The sequence below is a fragment of the Ochotona princeps genome, chromosome 2 (assembly GCF_030435755.1).
Source record: "Ochotona princeps isolate mOchPri1 chromosome 2, mOchPri1.hap1, whole genome shotgun sequence".
Classification (NCBI taxonomy): Eukaryota; Metazoa; Chordata; class Mammalia; order Lagomorpha; family Ochotonidae; genus Ochotona; species Ochotona princeps.
The window spans coordinates 85,428,649-85,448,538 of record NC_080833.1 but is presented as its reverse complement, the minus strand read 5'-3'; the positions used below and the strand labels follow the sequence as shown (position 1 = coordinate 85,448,538).

The 19,890-nt window shown below is 41.9% G+C and overlaps 2 protein-coding genes across 3 annotated transcripts in view; one reads left to right on the top strand and one right to left on the bottom strand.

Moving 5' to 3' along the window:
• The window catches only part of LRRC39 (leucine rich repeat containing 39), a 44,274-nt gene extending 31,824 nt beyond the window's left edge, over positions 1 to 12,450 (top strand). The window contains exon 9 of one of the 2 annotated variants that reach the window (XM_058659563.1): positions 12,346 to 12,450. In XM_058659563.1, coding sequence (XP_058515546.1) covers positions 12,346 to 12,410 — 65 coding nt within the window. In that variant the 3' untranslated portion in view covers positions 12,411 to 12,450. Of the gene's footprint in view, positions 1 to 28; positions 89 to 12,345 lie in introns of those variants that run through there. The other variant, XM_004582009.4, reaches the window with a different exon arrangement.
• TRMT13 (tRNA methyltransferase 13 homolog) lies at positions 86 to 19,876 on the bottom strand. Its single transcript, XM_004582011.4, has 11 exons — positions 19,730 to 19,876; positions 16,355 to 16,401; positions 16,203 to 16,269; positions 12,788 to 12,850; positions 12,315 to 12,384; positions 10,568 to 10,674; positions 6,570 to 6,737; positions 5,568 to 5,640; positions 4,575 to 4,649; positions 1,116 to 1,545; positions 86 to 478 (listed from the first exon to the last, which is right to left on the bottom strand). The coding sequence occupies exons 1-11, from the start codon at positions 19,874 to 19,876 to the stop codon at positions 286 to 288; spliced, it is 1,440 nt and encodes a 479-aa protein (XP_004582068.2). The 3' UTR covers positions 86 to 285.
• Positions 19,877 to 19,890: the final 14 nt, after the last annotated feature.

Sequence of the window (19,890 nt, the reverse complement as noted above, 5' to 3'; positions counted from 1 at the left end):
ATGTGTCAATGTGTTACATGTATTTCAGACAACCAAGTCCAATGTTTGACAACTTTACCAGTTGAATAATATAAAAGTAAGAATGATCTGCTAAAGATTACTTCGGGGACTTGGTGAATTCTCCAATATTTGGACTCGGAAGCAAAAACAAAGCCATCATGAAAGCTTAAAGAGGCCACAGAATCCCTAAAAGTTCACACTGCTATTTACTTTAATGAATATAAAAATATAATTTAAAAAATTGCTTCTTGGTAGAAGATGGATGCTGTTCAAATGTCTTTTCCATTAAGCAGTTGTTTCTGTTGATGAATGTTCTGGCAACGCGGTTAACAACACGTTTTCCAAAGACACCTGAGGATCTGTGTAGTACTGTAAAGCTGGACTGAATCCTTGCTGCTGTAAATAATTGACTCGGCCTTGGTCAATCAGCAATTTACAAAGATGCCCTATTTGTTTCTTTTCTTCGGCAGTAAGAAGCCTAAATTGAACAAAGATACAAAAACTATTATTAAAATTTTGTTAAGATTCATAATACATTGTATTTATGTATACTTACTGAGACAATTTACTGAATTCTATGCCTTAAGCCTCCAAGGCACATTTTAGTTATGACCATCATAAAAATGTGTGCAAATTCTAAAATTAGACTGTAAAATAAATCTCATAAATAAATTGTTGGTTAATCATCTACAAAGAAAGTCTTCCCTTATCCATGGTTTCACTTTCGGAAGTTTTAATTGTAGGTGGTCAACTATGCTCTAAAAACATTATGCACAAAATCCCAGAAATAAATAATTGCTAAATTCTAAATGGTATATAATGATTTGTATAATGACATCTGGCACTGTCCTATTCTTGCGCAGAATATCAGCATCTCTTAGTCCAGTTTATCTACACTAAGTTACCTGCCACTAGTCCCTTAATATTCATCTTGGTTATCAGACTGATTGCTGAGGTATCACAGCATTTATATGTATCATTTGGTATTCTCCATGGTGCCATCATCTCGGAACGTATCCGATCAAGGAGACTAGGACCACTAGACAGCAATAAAGAATGATTTATTTGCCACTAACATTTCATGAGTACTGTGCATAACACAAGCAGCCACTTACCCCGGCAGACCGTCAGCACCATCATCTGTGATTCTGTATCCTCCATCATCGTGCTCTTCTTCATCGTTCTGAAAATCCTTTCTCTGTGTGGTGATAGTAGAAGTTTCCAAAGATGTTCTCCTCATCCCACAAGTTGCCCAGCTACTCATTCGCTGGAAATAGTGGAATTCCACGGCTCCGAGGCCTAAAGACCTGAAATATTCTTTGCCTACATAATGTCTCCAATCACACCTGTGGTGACAACAGAGTGCAATAACAATGCCAGCCACAGGGGTCCATTTCTCTGGGACAAGAGTTTCATTTCCTTCCTTGGTCAAAGCCTTCATTTCTTTTGCTGTTTTATCATTCTTTATACGTTTGGCTAAAGGTTCTTCACTCTTTTCCTCACAATTGGCAGCATAGGTTTCAACCAAACATCGTAATGCAAGATCTGCAAACACAATTATGTGACCCCACCACCACATCAACTTCAAAAATAAATATATTTTACATTCAGTAAGCAGTACGGTTTTAAAAAGCCAACAAAAAAATCACCAAAAACTAACTTAGCTTTATACTTGCAATAATGCTATCATGAATTTTCAAATTTGTTCTTGTCTTAGTAAGACAGTATCTTTTTTTTTTTTTATTGTTAATTATTTTGCATTATGTGACAGTTTCATAGGCTCTGGGAATCCCCCCATCCCTCCCCCTCCCCTCCCCCCGGTGGATTCCTCCACCTTGATGCAGTATTACAGTTCAAATTCAATCAAGATTCTTTCATTGCAAACATATACCAAGCATAGAGTCCAGCTACTTATTGTCCAGATGGGTTGAACAGTTTCTTGGGGAGACCTTTTCTGGTCTGAAGTTTGAGCTGGCAGAATATCATCACAGTCAATTAAGAGTCCCAATATAACATCAACAGCAATTTGCAATGTTATGGAATTGACATGGTTTTGAGTAACCAGTGTATTAAAAAGAAAAAAAAAAAAAAAAAAAAGGAAAACAAGTCCTAGCCACAACCTATGATTAGCTCATTGACATTTCAATTTTAGTTCATATACAGGACCGGCTGCTCTATACCTTAAAATGGCCATAAGGCACCATTCAGCTGTTTCGTGTCCATTTCATCTTAGTATTTAGCCAGTTGTTGTGTTGAAGTAAAATTTTGCTGATCTTGGCAGATTTTAGGATAATCTAGACTGGCTTGTAACTCTAACAAGATATATGTCAACATTTTAGGTGCAGAACATTTTTTTTTGGGGGGAGGGGTGTGCAGGAAAATCCTCAACACCATGGTGAGGAGTAACTAATCTTTAAGACAGTATCTTTTAAATTTCTCTGACGATTTTTCTTCATAAAGCCTATTTCCTTAAACTGAAGCTTAAGATCTACAATTTGAAAATAACTGTAGTCCAACAGCTTGAATTGTTTCTCATTGCTCACAATATGCTTAAGGAAGTAATTTGCATAGGAAAAAATTATTTATCTGTTCTAAGATTCTAGAGAAGTTTTGAAGTTTAAGAAACCCAAAGACATAATGAAAGGCAGCTCTGTTAGCATATTGATGCTAGACCTGGACACTGGTCTTGAAATTTAAGATGTTCACAGCAAATGGTAACTGAAAGCTGACAAAGTGTTCAGAATTTGAAAGTGGGCCTCACTTAGCAAGGTTCTGTATTTATACATTCATTCAGTAAAAATTAATTGAAAGTCTTTCATGTGAAAAGCAGTAAGGAGACAATGATTCTCTCTCTCACACACACAGATAAATGAAAACATTTAGCACACCGTAAAACTTAAAAATCTGAACTTCAGATGACTATGTCTACTTTAGTTAATGTCTGGTTAATGTTTTATTCATATTTGATTCTTAGAAACATGAATAACTAGAAAATTATTGAAAGAGTTATTTTAGAATGAGAAGGCATTTGGTTCAGATGTGAGAAGTCAAAGCAATAAGTATTCCCCTCATCCCTAAAACAGAACTAGTTTACTTCAGATGCTTACTCAGGGAAAACTGAGACAAGATATGTGAAAGTGGTCTAAAATCTATGAAAGACAACACAAACACATGGTATTCAAGGTCATTTACATATAAGAAGAGGACAAAGTTAGTGGGAGCAGTGAAGATAAAGTTGTTTGAACACCAGAATGGGTCCAACAACTTAGACGGGAGCTTGGTGTAAATTGTATTGTCCCTGTTTACAGATGAGGTAACCAAAGGACAGAAAAGTGGAGTAATTTATTACAACTATCTCAATCTGAGCCAAAGGCTGGATTGTTTCCACTTTAAAATGCTAGACTTAATGAACAAAAGTATTAACAGACATGGGATTTATTTTTCTGTTTGTTTGTTTAAACTTTCTTTTTGCCCAGATTCCTAAAACCTGGCAATCGCCAAGACAAAGGTTTCAGAGTTCTTCCCAACAAATCTCTCACAAACCTTTTTGGGGTGAGCCATATGGTTTTCCACAAAATGATTTATTTCTTTTTTTGGTTGAAACATAACCCGAAACAATATTCTGCCAGCTCTGCCTTCTGACCAGAGATAGTATCCCCAAGAAACTGTTGAATTTATCTGGACAATAAAATACTGGACTCTATGCATGGCACATGCTTGCACTGAAAGAAACAAGACAAGATTTGAACTGTAATACTGCAACAAGGTGGAGGAATCCACCATGGGGGGAGGGCACGGGGAGGGGATGGGGGAATGCCAGAGCCTATGAAACTGTGTCACATAATCCAATGTAATAAATAATTAAAAAAAAAAAAGAAGGGGTGGGGTGATTCCCAGTTCCAATGAAACTGTATCACATAATACAATGTAATCAATGAATAAAAAAAAAGAAAGAAATACATGGTACAAGTTTTTCTGAAAGAAAAAAAAAAAAAAAAAAAAGAAAAAGAAACAGCCCGAATAACTCTAAGGTTCTACATGACAGAGCATTTACCTGAAGAACTCTTAATTCATCCTCCAGAATGCCCAAAAAGAGTAAATACATAGGAAAAATCCATATGTAATATAACTTAGGGCGAATGCTATTATGAAGATTAATGAGTTATAAATACAAGACAACCATAATATTCAAAAGAGGGTACTGAGGGGCTGGTGTTTTGGTGAGCATGTGAAGCTATTGCCTCAGCACCAACCTGTCATGTGGGTACCAGTTCAAGTCCCGGCTGCTCCACTTCCAATTCAGTTCCCTGCTATTGTACCTGGTCAAGCAAAGGAATACGGCCCATGTGCTTGGGCTCTCACATCCACATGGAAGACCTGGAAGAAGCTTCTGACTTCAGCCTGATCCAACCCTAGCCATTGTAGCTTTTTGGGGAATGAACCAGCAAATGGGAAATCTGCCTTTCTTGCTCTCTTTCTGTAACTATGCCTTTAAAAAAAAAAAAAAAAGGAGGCTACTTAAAATTGTAAAAATTTACAATGTTAACATAGATATCACAAATATATTTACATACCTGTTGCCACCCCACACAAATGCTTTCCAATGCCTACTACAGGTAGTTTTCCTTCTCTTAGCACAGGAATTCTGTCTGAAATAAAAGGAAATGAAAATTATGTTACCTCTCCTGTTAGATAAAGTATGAACTCAGTGTTCCAAAGAGAGAACTGATTAGAACTGATTAAATGTTTTGAGTTTTCAAGCTGAAATTGACTGAAACAACAAAAAATACTCTAGGGAAATAACCACATACTATAGAAGATCACATTGGAGTTTATAACATCAGAAAAGTAACACTTTGTTACATCATTAAAATACAACTATGTATACACATGCTGAGTTGCTTTCTAGGGTAGGATTACAATTAGTGTGATGGAAGAATTTGGTGGAATAAGTTTGCATCATTTTCTTTGTATTGTAAGACATTACAGAAAAGATCAAGAAAGTGCATGGGAGAGAAAGCTTGAGGAAGAGGACAGGGAAGGGGAGAGAGAGCAAAGAAATGAAGAGAGTAGAGGGGAGGGGAGAGACACTACATGTGTGTAGAATCTAAGTTCCATAGCAATCATTTTCTTCAAAACAATTTAAAATTCCAGAAAATTTTATGTAGTGACTAGGTACATAACCATCTCATTTCTTAAATGGATTCAGATAAACTCATGTTAGCTGAAGGTAGAAGGATGTTTTATGACAGGCCTCAAATTAATTTAAACAGGACAAAGAAACAACACAGGACATAGTCTGAAAACTTAAATTTTTCTCTTATCCATTTTCAGTTGACACTGAAAAACAATTTTTTGAAAATTCAAATCCTCATTTAGCTTTAAATATTTCATGTATGTATACATACATACATCCATAAATTTATTATCAACATTCTATTAACAATACATTAATTTTACCTTGCTCTTTCTGAACCACTGTTCTGCATGACTGGATTTCTAAGCAACCCTAGTGTTTGAAACTTTTAGGATTTATGGCTACAGCAACGGAAAGTTACACAACTTACTCAAACACAAGTGTTGAATATCAATCTGAAGTCTTTCAAACACTGAATTTTTCTTTTTGTGTTTACCATCTACCTGTACAAACAGAACATTATGGTAGCAAGGACTTTGTATCATTAAAACAATTATACGACATTATTTTTTTTTTCAAAAGTTAAAGCAAATTTTCATCATTTTAGTGCTGAAAAAACATAAAATTTTAACATCATACATTTTTGAGGAACATTCCAAAATATTACCACAGTCTGAATACTTTCCCAATGATTACACATAATTATTTCCTTTAACACCCCAAATTCCCAATTTGCTCATTAGGGACAAGTACATAGGGAGATTTTTAACTCTTATCTAGAGCCTTCCCACATACCTGTTTTCAGGTCACAGAATATATATATATATATTATGAAAAAATCATGCAAGCATTTCAATTTTTTCAAAGATTTATTTTATTCATTTGAAAGGTAGAGTGACAGAGAAGAGACAAAGACATTCGTCTGGTTCACTTCCCAAATTAGTAAAATGGCTGACAGAACAATGCACCTGGGCCATGTCCCACTGCTCTCCCAGACACATTAGTTGGGAGTGGATTGAAAGTGCAGCAGCCAGGACTCAAATCCATGCTCCAACATAGGATACCAGTTTTGTAAGAAGTAGCTTAACCCACTGTGTCTTAACACTAGTCCCAAACAAAGGACTTCAGTTTTTTTTTTTTCTAACACCAAAATAAATGTATCTTTAAATTCCACTTACCACTAATTTTTAAGAGTATTCTTGTCTTTCTCTATATATGCAATTAATTACAAGACTCAAGTCAGATACCATCAAAACAATTTACTTGAACAAAACAATTTACTTGAAAATCAGTAACATAATCAGAAATTTAAAAAGCTATTAAATACACAAAATAGTAAATTAATTTTTAAGAGACACATTTTCACGTTTTTTTTTTCTGCATAAGAAAAAATATAGTTTGGCAATTAATACACTGCAATGATTTCACTTACCTTGAATCTTGTGGTCATCTTTTCTACAAGGATGAAGTGAACGTTTTCGGCATCTTTTAAGGCAATATCAACCCAATGAGACAGTTTTCCCCTTCCTGCTCCAAATTCAACAAAACATCTTCTTGGACCAAGTAACTTTAGTTTTTCAATGTTACCTAAAATAGAAGCCTGCAAACTTCGTAAGATTATTTTATAAACTAGAATAAACACATCTGACTCAAACGGGAAGACAGCAAGTAATTTCTGCTAGGGCAATATGCTCATGTAGACAAATCACATTTAGTTTAAAATTTTTTTCTCTTGCTTTTAAATATTTAATACTCAGTACTCAGAACCATATTTACGTTAAAACTTTTTAAAATATCATTTTTATACCGATTTTAGACATGGAAATATTTTGTATTATGAAAGATCAAATAAGCAAAATCCAATTAACAAGTACAGAGGAGAAACACAATGTTAATTTTTTTGTATTACCTTAAATTTTAACTTTTAATCAGTTTTAATAAATTCAATGTAATTTGTAGGTACGATTCTAAGAACTCAATGCTGGGGGGGGGCCTTAGGACGGTGTGTCTCATGGCCGGATCCTGACTCCAGTCACCATGTGTCCCAGGCCTGCCTGGGCTCTGGGGGCTGGTCCCTTTGGGGTAAGTCTCTGGGGCTGGGTTGGGTGGCCTGGGGTCCGGGGCCCACCCACTGCCCTCACTGAGTGGTGGATGGGATTGGGGAGGGGCGCGACCTTGGGCCTGGGTTTTTTTTTTGTTTGTTTTGTTTTAAAATTTTTTTTGGGGGGGGCAACTGGCAAAAGCGGCTGCGTTTAAGGGCCTGGGGGTTTAAACTTCCAGCAGCCTCCCTGCTGCTGAGGGGCCTTAGGACAAGGCGTCTTGCTTGGATCCCAGCTCCAGCCACCACATGCACGTGGTGAGCTGTTCCCAGGTCGGCGAGCGTGCCGTTTGGCACCAAGCTCCACCTGCTGGCCGTCCTGCCAGGAAACTCTGCGGTTTTGGTTCTTTGAATCACTGCTTAAGTAGCTCCATGTTGAACCCACAGTGCTTTTGGGATGTGAATCAATCCTAAAGATTCCCAATGACAGTAACTCTTCCTTTGAAGAACTTGTAATTACTTAACAATGCTGAGCACTGAACACCAGTTCATGCAAAAGCTAAGGCTCGGGGCTTGTCCAGCAGGATGTCCTATTACCTGACATGATGATGGATCAGCAGAGGGGTCACATTAAGCAGGGCCATGACATTGACTAGCATTCGAGAACCATATCCGGGGATAGATTCTGTGACGGATGTGTGGGCCAAACACTGTAGAAATTCTAGCCCCACTGGTTAGCTTAAGAGTAGGGGTGACGGACTAAGCTAGGTGTGACCAAGGAGCCTGCCATCACTCATGGGTAAAGCAACCCACAACAGTCTGGACTGGTCAAGGCAGCAGCACCCTAATGTGCATCCTGAATAGGGTGTGGGGTGAGCCAGGCTGCAACGTTCACCAGCTCATACAAGGCCAAATGGAAGGCCAGACTGCGCCAGGCACTGGCCTAAAACCCAAGGGCATGTACGGGAACTGGGTCTGAGAGGGGATCAAGTGGAGGAACTTGGGAAACTCCTCTGGTGAGTCATAGCTCCCGCTGGTGAACATGTGGTCCAGACCTGGGGGTCGGACAAGCTGGGCAAAGTAGTTCCAATGGTTGGCTAATGTGTGAATTCATAATGGAACGGGAGGTGCTGGGCAGGACTGAGCAAACCTTAGCCTACAAACGAAACTAGAAACCTGGATGGAGCACAGGTCATGCCGAGCTAGGCTCTTGCACCTACTGGTCTGCGTGAGTCAGGGATGCCAAGCCACAGTGTCTAAGGCAGAGGTCATGACAGGTGAGGGGCTGAGCTAAGCTGAATCAGAGCAACCACTGGCAGGCGCGTGATCTATGGCTGGAAACAGGTCTGGTTGGGGAGCTAAGGGGACACCCTAATTGGGTTGAGGTTCCCACCAAGGGGCGCGTGTGCTGGAATGGGGGCTGTGTTCTAACCAGCAAACAGTTGTAGTCTCCCTTGGCACAAGTGTGGACTGGGACTGGACACACCAAGCTGGGCCAGACCCCAACACTGTCTGGTTTCCTGGAAGACCAGGGTAGATGTGGGACAGACAAGGCTAGGTCTCAACCCCTACTGAACCATGTGTGAGCCGTATGTGGGTATGGACGAGCCATGGCTGGGCTGAAACATCCAACAGCAAGAACCAGCTTGGGCTGAAGGCCAGTCAGGAAAAGCCATGTTCCTGCTAGGACAGGAGGTGAACTGAATAGGACTGGCTCATGGACCCCCTCATATATGCAAAATCTGGCGTTGGGAGGGGTTCTGATGGACGAGCCTGGGCAACTCCTCTGGCAGGACACAGTCCCTGCAACTAAACGCAAGAAGCATGATAGGAAACAGCCCAGAACAGGCCATGGAAAGTTCCCCACTGGCACACATTAGGCATGGGTCAAGGGGCAGACCAGGCTGAATCAGTTCACGTCATCCACTAGTAAATCCGAGCACCAGAACAGAGTGTGGGTCGAGCCAGGTTTGGTCGCAACAAAAACTAGTCCACAATATGGAATGCCAAGGTGAGGTTGCCTGTACCAGATGTAACTGCAGTGCCCATCCAGCACACATGAGAACCAGGAAGGGGGGGCGGAGCCGGCAGGGGAATAAGGGGTGGTTCCCTTGCTGGACAGCTACTCCCACTGGAGAGCATGAGCTGGGATGGGGGCAGACCTGATTAAGCAGGGCTACAACACCTGTGTGCCTCATGTGAACTAGATCAGGGAAAAGCCAGGCTGGGCTGATTATTCCTACTGGTGCAAATAAAATTAGAGTGGGTGAGAGTTGTATGGGCTTAGCTGCAGCAGAAGCTGGCAGAAGCTGGCAGAAGCTGGTACTGGGGGCTAATTCTGTCAAGTTAAACCACAGAACCACCTGGAGAATGCATAATCCGGGAGTGGGAGTGACCTGGGAGGGAAATAGTGGGCTCCTCCCTCTTGGGTTACCACTCCCATGGGAGGGCACGGAAACTAGGACAGGGGCAGGGATGGCTAGACAGAGAGGCACTCAACAACATCCGTGTTGCCTGGATAGTTGAGCTGGTTAGATACAACTAAGCTTCAAAACCTATCGACATGTACGAGAGCCAAATGGGATGTGGGACAGACTGGACTAGACTGCTACACGTAATGGAAAACCAGGGTAGGGGCGGGCCTGGTGGGGGTTATTGTGGGTCACTCTGACTGGGTTGCAGCTCCCCCCGGTTTATGTGAGGGCCAAGTACGTGCTGGGCAAAACCAGGCTGGACTGCAACACCCATTGGTTCCAGTACAACTCGGACTGAAAACAGAACCAACTCAGCAATTGCAAGCACCTGCTGATCGGGGTGATGGGCTGTGCCAGGCCCTGTACTTGCTAGTACATACAAGAATCTGGTCTGGGAACACCTCAAAGTTTCTTTGGGGATCTCCCCAGTCAAAATGCTGGACTCAGAACCCTAACCAAGAGAAGATGGAAGATAAAACAGTTCTATCAACCACCTCAGCTATATGTTGGCAGCGAAATACTGGGCAAATGGAGACTATATGATGGACTGTGTCAATCAGTGGATTCTTCAACAACCTCATCGTGCTTGGAGTGGAGAGATTGGCAGCGATTCATAACTGGTGAACTATCGAAACCACTTGAGCAAGGATTTCAGAACATACCCCACATCCGGGACCTGGGGTGGGTGGGAGGCTGGGTGGGGCTTCTCCCTCAATATCTCCTTTACCTCAGATATATGAAGGAAACAATATGGAAATAATAGTCTTACCCACTTTCCTATAGCCCTTGTACCTTTTTACCCTAATTAACTATGTAAAGATTGTTAAAAATATAATAAAAAAGAGAAAAAAAAAGAACTCAATGCTCTCAATAAATGAAGAGGTGACTTTTAGGAGCATTACTGTGATCCAAACATACCTGCTGTTTCAGATGCTTGGTTGCAGAATCACCATTCTTAGGGTCATTAAGGGCATCATGTAACACTGGATGGGACATAATGTGATGTTTAAGTGTAGAATTCAAACCTGTGCCAAATATAAATGTAACAGCTTAAGCAACCAAACATGAAATGGCAGAATTTTTAAAACGGTTGCAAACTCTTTTTTTAAACCTAATCATATTAACCATCTAATTACTCTAAAATATTTTGTCGTCTTTTTAAAAGAATTTTATTTTTAACAGTGATACATAGCTGTGATACATGAGGGTATCCGATTAGGGTGAGAAGGGTCAGGTAAGGCAAGGTGAGTAGGACAAAGGTTTGCATTTTTTCCCTTCTGTGTCTGTGGGGAGGGTAGCGGAGAGGCCACTCCTTAATGTCAGACCACATCAGCACCCAGGGATAGGGAACAGTCATTTGCTATCACCTAAAAGACCCAAATGTGGAGAAGAGTGTTCTAGGGTGTTACTTGGGTGGTTTGGATTGTTCTGAGATGGCACTGGCTTTGTTGCACCAAGGTTGAGAAAATCTTTCCAAAGTTTTTTGGCTGACCAAGTGCATCTTAGTGCATCCACAGACTCAGACACTCATTAGCAAAGTTTGGGCAGGAGTTCAGTTTAAACTGTTCTGTTTTCTATCCTCTGACATTCAACATGCCCTGGTGGCCAGGATTAGCTGGCTGTCATGTCCCTTGTGTGCAACTGTGCATGTTGTCCACCGCAGGAGGCCCAGCCCCATCACACAGACTCCAAGGTCGGACCACTTATCTTGTGATTTTCCCTGCCACCAGGATTTTAGTCCAGCTGGCTAGTTGAGAAATCCACCAGAAAACCTCACCTGAGGAGACTTCAGACTTGACTCTTACATGTGCCAGCCAGTGCAGGGTCAGGTTCTGTGTGTCACCTGCACCAGCCAACGCACATACTGCTGAATGCAGCTGCCTGGTCGGTCCTGCCCCCAACCCTGTACTTCACACGAGCTGATGGGTCTTGCAGCCCAGCCCAGATCAGCTCGGGCCCAGTCTTCACACATAGCAACAGATCCAGTTTTCTCACATTCTGGTGGGTACTGTAGCCCAGCCTGAGTGGCCTTCCCCCTGCTTCAACACTCTCGGGCAGTACTGCAGCCTAGCCCAGCAAGCAATGCATTCCAGCCCCAGCTTTTGTGTGCCATCAACTGGCAGTGGGTGAGACTATTCAGCTCTGCCCAGGTCTCCCATATGGGCGATGCCTTGGCCTGACCCAGACATGCCCTCTGGTATCTCCTCTCTAAACCACTCTTTCTCAGCTCCCTGACATATCTGTGAGTGCAGTGGCCAGGTTGGTGAAGCCCCAGAAGCCATTTCTCCTCTGTCAAACATACCTTCAGCCCTCCATCCCAGTAAGTCTCCAGAACCTCTTTCTTGGGTAATTTAAAGTTCTCCCTCCCACCCCCACTGCAGTCTGGGGGCCAGGGTGGCATATTCTGGTCAGGCATTCCCTGCTTTTCCCACGTATCTTTTAAAAGAAAAAAAAAAAAAAAAAAGAAAAACAGGCTGGAATAGGTAACTACGCTGGCACACTGGCAGAGTTAACAGAGTTGGCAGTAACCAGTTCTAGAATGCCTGTTTCAGCTGCTTATATCCTAGCAGTGTTAACACTTGCCTAGGTACAAGACAATCTAGGTAGCTGCCTACAGCTGGGAATATTCTAAAATACTTTAACTTGCAATTTTAAGCAGTCTTACCTTCACTTGCTTTCCTCAGTTTCTTAATTAGGTTGTCCATCTGCTCTTCAGATAGAGAAGAAATTGGGACCTATGTACAAAAATGAAACTAAATAAGAAACCAAAACATGCTCTGAACCAACAAGCCAAAGACTGAGTACATGCTTAACTGTTGGGCAGTCACCCGGGCAGCTTAAGCTCGTCTTCCTGGTAAAGCCTTTTCCTCAGGCTTCCATCAGAACTGCCAACTGCTATGTCTCTAGGCTCTGCCATGTACTTCTTTCAACCCTTCTGAGGTCAGGAACAGTTCAGGATCACAAAATTTCAAACATTAAAGGAGACTCTGAGAAAAGGGCAGCCTGTTTGGGGGTATGAGCTGACCTAAACACTAACCAGAGAGTGCTGATCTATTCCAAGCAAAATGGAAACAGGGCTTATTCACAACATGGAAAACCTGCAAACTCTGTAAAATCAAATATCGTCAGAATACTTACTAATTGTTCGGGTATTTCTGTTTCATCTGTTAAGCCTGCATTAATATCCTGAATAAAGAAATCCTTAACAAAACAAAATAATAACATTACTGTTAGTGATGTGAAACTCACAAAAATAAAGCTCAAAACTAATTCTTCTCATCCTATACTTTAAACCTGCCATCTTCCCTTCCTCCCAATAATTTATTCATTAAATAATTATTAAATAGGTACCTAATATGGTCCCCATTTTGCTTTAGGTATTAAGGATTTATCCTAGTAAGTAAGAGCTCCAATTAAGTTATTTTGATTCTCTCACTCCTAACTATACTGTTTAAAGATCCCTATTCACTTTTTCAGCTAATCTTAATCATTTTTCACATTCTGGTCATACCTACTATTTCAAAATACAATGTCTATATTACTATGTCTTTAAATACAGTATCCAGATTGCTGAAGAAAAATTAGTTATCTGGATAGGCACCAGCACAAATTCATTATCTCTGCAGTCATCCCGACTCTCAAAGGTATCCAGCAATTATTCTTTATTTTTAAAAACTTCACACTTATTTGAAAGGCAGAACAACAGAGAAAGAGAGAGAGGCGACAGACAGATATGGAAAGGCAGCCAGATCTTCCATCTGCTGGTTCATTCCCAGATGCCCACAGCAGCCAAGGCAGGTCCAGCGCCAAGCCAGGAGCCAGGAACTCCACCCAGGTGTCCCAGGTGGGTGGCAAGGACCCACCTAGGACATGCAATAGTAGAACAGAATCAGAGGCAGAGTCAGGATACAAAAGCCCAGGCACTCTAATATGGGATGCTGGTGTGCGTGCAGCAGCTTCACCTGCTGAACCACATTGCTTACCCCCATAATCCTAAACCTAAACTTTTAATTCTATATTCAAAGTTACTATAGCACCATCATCCTCAATCACATTGGCTTTTGCTGTAATAAGTTCAAATTTCACTCATGATCCAGTGTGTTAAAAATACAGTCTTTGCTTGTGATTATTTGCGGGCCTCATTTACATTTATTTATGCCTCGCTTCATATTTTCACCCAACCTATTAAATAAACATTTTGCTAAGGTCTTTGATCTTTAACAACACACTGCCATTTTATTGGTTTCTTTTCCAACCTTATCTGTTTGACTTTTCAAGCAGATAATGTTAGACAGATAATGGTAGATAATGCTGACTTTTAAAAAAAATTTTTTCTTCTCTGACTTTGATATATATCATACTCTCCTTGTGTTTTCGTTTTCCTATCTTTTCAGATACTTTTCTAAACCATTTTCTATGGGTTTTTATTAGCAACTCATTCTTTAATGTCAGTGTCACCAGGTCCTTAATAATGTTTGTGTTCCCTCCCGATCCTTATTGTTTATTTGGTTCATCCCGGGTAGTTTATATTCCAGCCATATAACATGCCCAGTCTACGACAAAGCCAACAACACTTGCTTCCACGGCTACATTCGTTCTTTATTTTCCTAGTACACTCTGTACTTAACCACTTTTCACATAAAACACTGCATTTTTCATTTCCTTCAATATATCAGAATGTACTTTTAGTCAGGGCACATAGTGCCATGTCTGGCAAAAGTGTTCAACTAACAGCTATTGGATAAGCAAGTCTCTCTCTTTTTCCTTTAACTATGTTTTCTGGGTAACTCAGACATTCATAGCTTTACACATAACCTACATGCACTGAACTTCCAAATTTTCACTATTTCCTGAATCTTTTTACTGAGATTCAAGCCTACATATCTAACATCAAAATTTAAATCCATCACCAAATTTTACTGGTTCTGCTACCTAAATAATTCCTGCAAGTCCACCTAGCCTTTCCATTGTCTTTAATTAGTCTCGTCTAGATTTTAGGAACAGCTTTTGAATCAGAGCCCCCGATTTGAAGCTACCCTTCAAAAATGCTATGGTATATGCTACCACACCATTCCTGACATTAAAATCTTTCAGTAGCTTCCTGTGTCTTTAAGAACCCAGTCTCTAAAAGCATTACGTGGTTTCTCAGTTGCACATTTTTACACCTTTTGTCCTATCTGCCTATGACCCTTCCTCCTTTGCTTTGCTCTATCAAGATCCACCGTGTTATTCTGTCTGGAAAGTCTTTCTGGGCCCTGGACTGGATTTTCATTTTGATGTAAGTATGTGCTCTCATCACACTGTGCTTACTTCTTTCACTGACAATTACTATTATTATTTTTAGAAGTAATCTTTAAAATCATTTATTTTCGGGCCCTGCACGATGGTCTAGTGGCTTAGGTCCTCGCCTTGAACGCGCCAGGATCCCACATGGGTGCCGGTTCTAATCCCAGCAGCCCCACGTCTCATCCAGCTCCCTGCTTGTGGCCTGGGAAAGCAGTCGAGGATGGCCCAAAGCCTTGGGACCCTGCACCCCTGTGGGAGACCCAGAAGAAGTTCCTGGTTCCCGGCTTCAGATTGGCGCAGCACCGGCTGCTGCAGTCACTTGGGGAGTGAATGAGCAGATGGAAGATCTTCCTCTCTGTCTCTCCTCCTCTCTGTATGTCTGACTTTGTAATAAAAATAAATAAATCTTTAAAAAAAATCATTTATTTTCATTTTATTTGAAAGGCAGAGAGAAAGATGAGGAGAAATCTTTCACCCACTGATCAATTCGACAAATGCCTGTTAATAGTTAAAATTGGGCCAGGCTGAAACCAAGAGCAGAGAACTCCACCAAAGTCTCCCTTGTGGATGGCAGGGGCCAAAGTGCCTGGGTCATCACCTGCTACCTTCTAGGGTGTGCATGAGTGGGAAATAGCTAAGGGCTGAACCAGGCACTCAAAAACGCAATCTGAGGGACCAGCATCCCTGAGGGGTGCTGGTTCGAGGCCTGCTGCTCCCTAATGCACCTGGGGAAGCAGCAGAGGATGGCCCAAGGCTTTGAGCCCCTGCTCTTCATGGGAGGCTGGCAAGAAGCTCCCGGCTCCTGGGCTCCTAGGCTCCTGGCTTTGGACAGGCTCAGCTCTAGCCCTTACAGTCACTTGAGGAATTTACCAGCAGACAGAAGATCTCTTTTTCTGTGTATCTCTCCTTTCAAATAATAATACATAAATCTTAACAACAAAAAAACCACAAATAATCAAGTGTCCTACAATATTGGCACATTATGCCTGTCACTCACTGTGATTATTAAGCAAAACACCGTATCTATGAGTTTATTCACTAGTGTCAAATCAGCTCCTTGAATGGTGGTGTCATATCTCACTGAAGCAAATTTAGTACATACTAAGTAAATATTTTTGAAATAAAAATGAAATTATTTGAACACCCAAATTCCATAACATTTTATCCACTGTATAAGTCTATCATTGGGATATCCTACGTAGAGTCAACACATTTCTCAAATTCAAGTTTTAAATTAAGAATCTCGTTAAATCAGAAAGACACTTACAGGTTTTGGCTTCTCCCTTGAGTTACATTTTTTCAAATGCTTTGCTAGTTGATCTTCGTATACTGTACTAAGTTGAAAGAGAAATTTGTTTAAAATTAGGTTAACAATTACTGTTTCCAATATAGCAAAGCATCTCTATGATATATACTTACTGTTTTGGGTCTAAAGGACACAAGATTCTTTTCCGCGTATTTTCTTCCTAATAAATCAAAACAAATACATTAACTTATTTTTTTAAAAAATTAATTTACTTAAAAGGCAGAATTATAGAGAGAGGTCTTATATCACTAGTTCACTCCTTGAACAGCTGTAACAGCCGAGCCGAGAGCTTCCTCTGGTTCTCCCATGGAGGTGCAGGGCCCACGGACTAGGCCATCGTCTGCTGCTTTTTCCCATGCACATTAATGGACAGGAAGTGGAGCAGCTGGGACTCACATGATGCCCATACACTTGCCATGCCACAGCATTGGCCCCAGAATGTTTATTTAAATAAAGTTATCAATTACAGATACTACACACACCTTCGGTGTATCAGCATTCCCACGGTAAGATAACAAACCTTAAAAAAGACATAATAAAAAATAGGTAAAACCAGATCACAGGATTTAAATGTGGGGCTTAAGTACATATGAAGAAACGATGCTTTGGAAAAAAACGCACATAGCTTCAAACAAGTATTAGAAAACGCCTATATTAGGGCCCGGCGGTGTGGCCTAGTGGCTAAAGTCCTTGCCTTGAATGCGCCAGGATCCCACACGGGCGCCGGTTCTAATCCCGGCAGCTCCACTTCCCATCCAGCTCCCTGTTTGTGGCCTGGGAAAGCAGTCGAGGATGGCTCAAGGCCTTGGGACCCTGCACCCCTGTGGGAGACCCGGAAGAAGTTCCAGGCTCCTGGCTTTGGATTGGCGCAGCACCGGCCGTTGCGGTCACTTGGGGAGTGAATGAGCAGATGGAAGATCTTCCTCTCTGTTTCTCCTCCTCTCTGTTTGCCTGGCTTTGTAATAAAAATAAATAAAAAAAATTTTTTAAAAGAAAAGGCCTATATTAGTGGTATTTTGGCTCTGAAACAGTATCAATTACAATAGGTATGATTATTTTGTGGCAACGAACCTATGCACACTGCAATTCACAGGAAAGTTCAACATTCTTCTGAAGATACTATTTCTCCCTTATTTCCTAACTTTAAAATCTAGCCAGACTATTATGACTCCCAAAGCATGACTGTACAGACAAAAAAATCCTTTTAAAATTTGTTTGGGAGCGGGTGATGCAGCACAGTGGGTTAAGCTGCCAATCAGGTTGCTGATACATAACCTATATTGGTGTACCTGGTTCCAGTATTGGCTATTCCTGGTTCCTATCCATTTTCCTGTGAACACAAATGGGAGAGCAGATGAAGGCCCAAGGACACAGGGTCCTGCTGCACATGTAAGAGAGATGGATGGAGTTCCTGGCTCTTGGCTTTAGTCGGCCTAACCCTTGCTGTTACAAACATTTGTGAAGTGAACCAGCAAAGCTGGTTGGGGTTCCAACTAGTGTCTCAACTTTGGCACTATTCACATTGTGATTGAATAATTATTATGGGTAGGAATGGAGGGCTGTCTGCGTCATGTACAAGATTTAGCAGCATCTCTTGTCCCTACTTTTTTAAAGATTCATTTTATTTTTATTGGAAAGTCAGATATACAGAGGAGAGACAGAGAGGAAGATCTTCCGTCCATTGAATCACTCTCCAAGCGGCAACAGCTGCAGCTGAGCCGATCAGAAGCCAGGAACCCAGAATCTTTTCTGGGTCTCCCATGCGGCTGGACTGTCCTCAACTGCTTTCCCAGGCCACAAGCAGGGAGCTGGATGGGAAGCAGGGCTGCCGGGATTAGAACCGGCGCCCATATGGGATCCTAGCACATGCAAGGTGAGGACCTTAGCTATAGGGCTATTGCACCGGGCCCTCTTGCACCTTTACTTATTAGATGTCAATAACATTCTGCATTTGTGACAACCAAAATGTCTTTTTTTTAGTTAACTGATTTTTAAAAAAGACTTATTTTTACTGGAAAGTCAGATTTACAGAGAGAAGGAAAGACAGATCTTTCATCCGTTGGTTCACTCCCTAAATGGCCTCAATCGCTGGAGATGAGCTGATCTGAAGCCAGGAGCCAGGGGCTTCTCCCAGGCCTCCCACGTGAGTGCAGGGTCGCAAGGCTTTGGGCCATCCTCCATTGCTTTCCCAGGCCACAAGCAGGAGAGCTGGATGGGAAGAGGAGCAGCCCAGACATGAACCATATGGGAGCTCAGCGCATGCAAGGTAAGGACTTTAGCAACCAGACCACTGTGCCAGGCCCCAAAACGCCTTGTTTTTATTTTTTTTTTTTAAGAAAAGATTTATTTGAAAGAGCTAAAAAGAGAGAGGCAGTCAGAGAGGGGCATATTCCATATCATTAAGTTCTTAGGACTCTTATCTATAAATCACACTGAATATGTTAAAAACCAATTAAAAAAAACAAAACAGCTAAAACCACACACCTAATTCTATCATAAACTGGAGTTAGGATGGCCACAACTGAACACTGAACCACAGCCACGGAGTCCTTCCACTCGGCCTTCTGTGACCAGCTGTCCTCACCCCATTTCAGAAGCAGTCAGCAGCTTGTAAGCATTCACCCATGTTCGACCACTCCCAGGCTGCAGGCACCTTCCAGATGGCTGCATTGGGTGCTGCCTGAGGGCTTGTAATAGTGGTAGATCAGAATGCTACAACCGAAAATTTCATTCTTTCACCACCAGACGTTTGCTGGGTTTCCCAAAACCAATCAGTATAACCCTGGGTGTGTTTCCTGAAGTAAGCCGCACACGTCCTTGTTTGAGGAGCTTCGCTCTGGCTAACTCTCAGAGGCCAGAAGAAATGGTAAAGGAATCTGACTTAAACCGGACACTGCCTGGAAGCACAGGCTACTTAAGAAAGACAAGCAACTGCAGGAAACCAGACGCTTGTCTATTTGGTTTATTGGTTCAAGTTTCTTCGAGATGTTCTTTTTCCTTCAGCATCTGCTCCTATTTTTATTTTCTTATCATACATAGGTAAATATCTTCTACCTTAAGATACCTGAAGGTAAATTATAACAGTATCAAAACCAAAATTGTTAAGGGACAATTCTTATTTACATTGTCCTTCCCCTTTCCCACTTCAGAAGTTATAAAGCGCTTTCTAAAGATTTAAATGGTAATACATATTTTAAGCAAGGTTTCTTTCAACCGCATTCATGGACGTGGTCATCATCCACGTCCCCAGTCCCTCCTTTTTGCCAGCTTTCAGTTCGCGTTAGGATGGCCGAGAAAACCCAGCACTGCCACGAATGCGGATCGAGGTCCCCGGGCTGGGGCAAGAGTAGCCTTTCCTAAGGGCACACACTGCTCATCGCCCGCAGGGAGGGCAACACCGAGTTCCTTAGACCCGCAGACCAAGCAGAGAGAAGCCGGTCCCAGCGGGGCGGGTTCGAGACCCTGAGCAGGGGCGGGCGATACCAGACCTCCGCGACTCCGGCGTGTTCGCCACAGAACCTTCTCCCTGCGGCCGCCACCATCCTGCAGAACCGCTTCTTCTTTTCTACAAAGTAGCCGCATCGACCTTCAGCTGGGAAGCCAGTCGCGGGAGGGGTGGGCGCAGAGGCCTCCATGATCCAGGATGCGC

Coding starts and splice junctions, on each gene's coding strand:
- TRMT13 (XM_004582011.4), bottom strand. CDS start 19,876: ATGGAGGCCTCTGCGCCCACCCCTCCCGCGACTGGCTTCCCAGCTGAA. Junction 16,270..16,354: donor TGTCCTTTAGACCCAAAACA/GTAAGTATATAT, acceptor CTTTCAACTTAG/TACAGTATACGAAGATCAAC. Junction 12,851..16,202: donor CAAGGGAGAAGCCAAAACCT/GTAAGTGTCTTT, acceptor TGTTTTGTTAAG/GATTTCTTTATTCAGGATAT.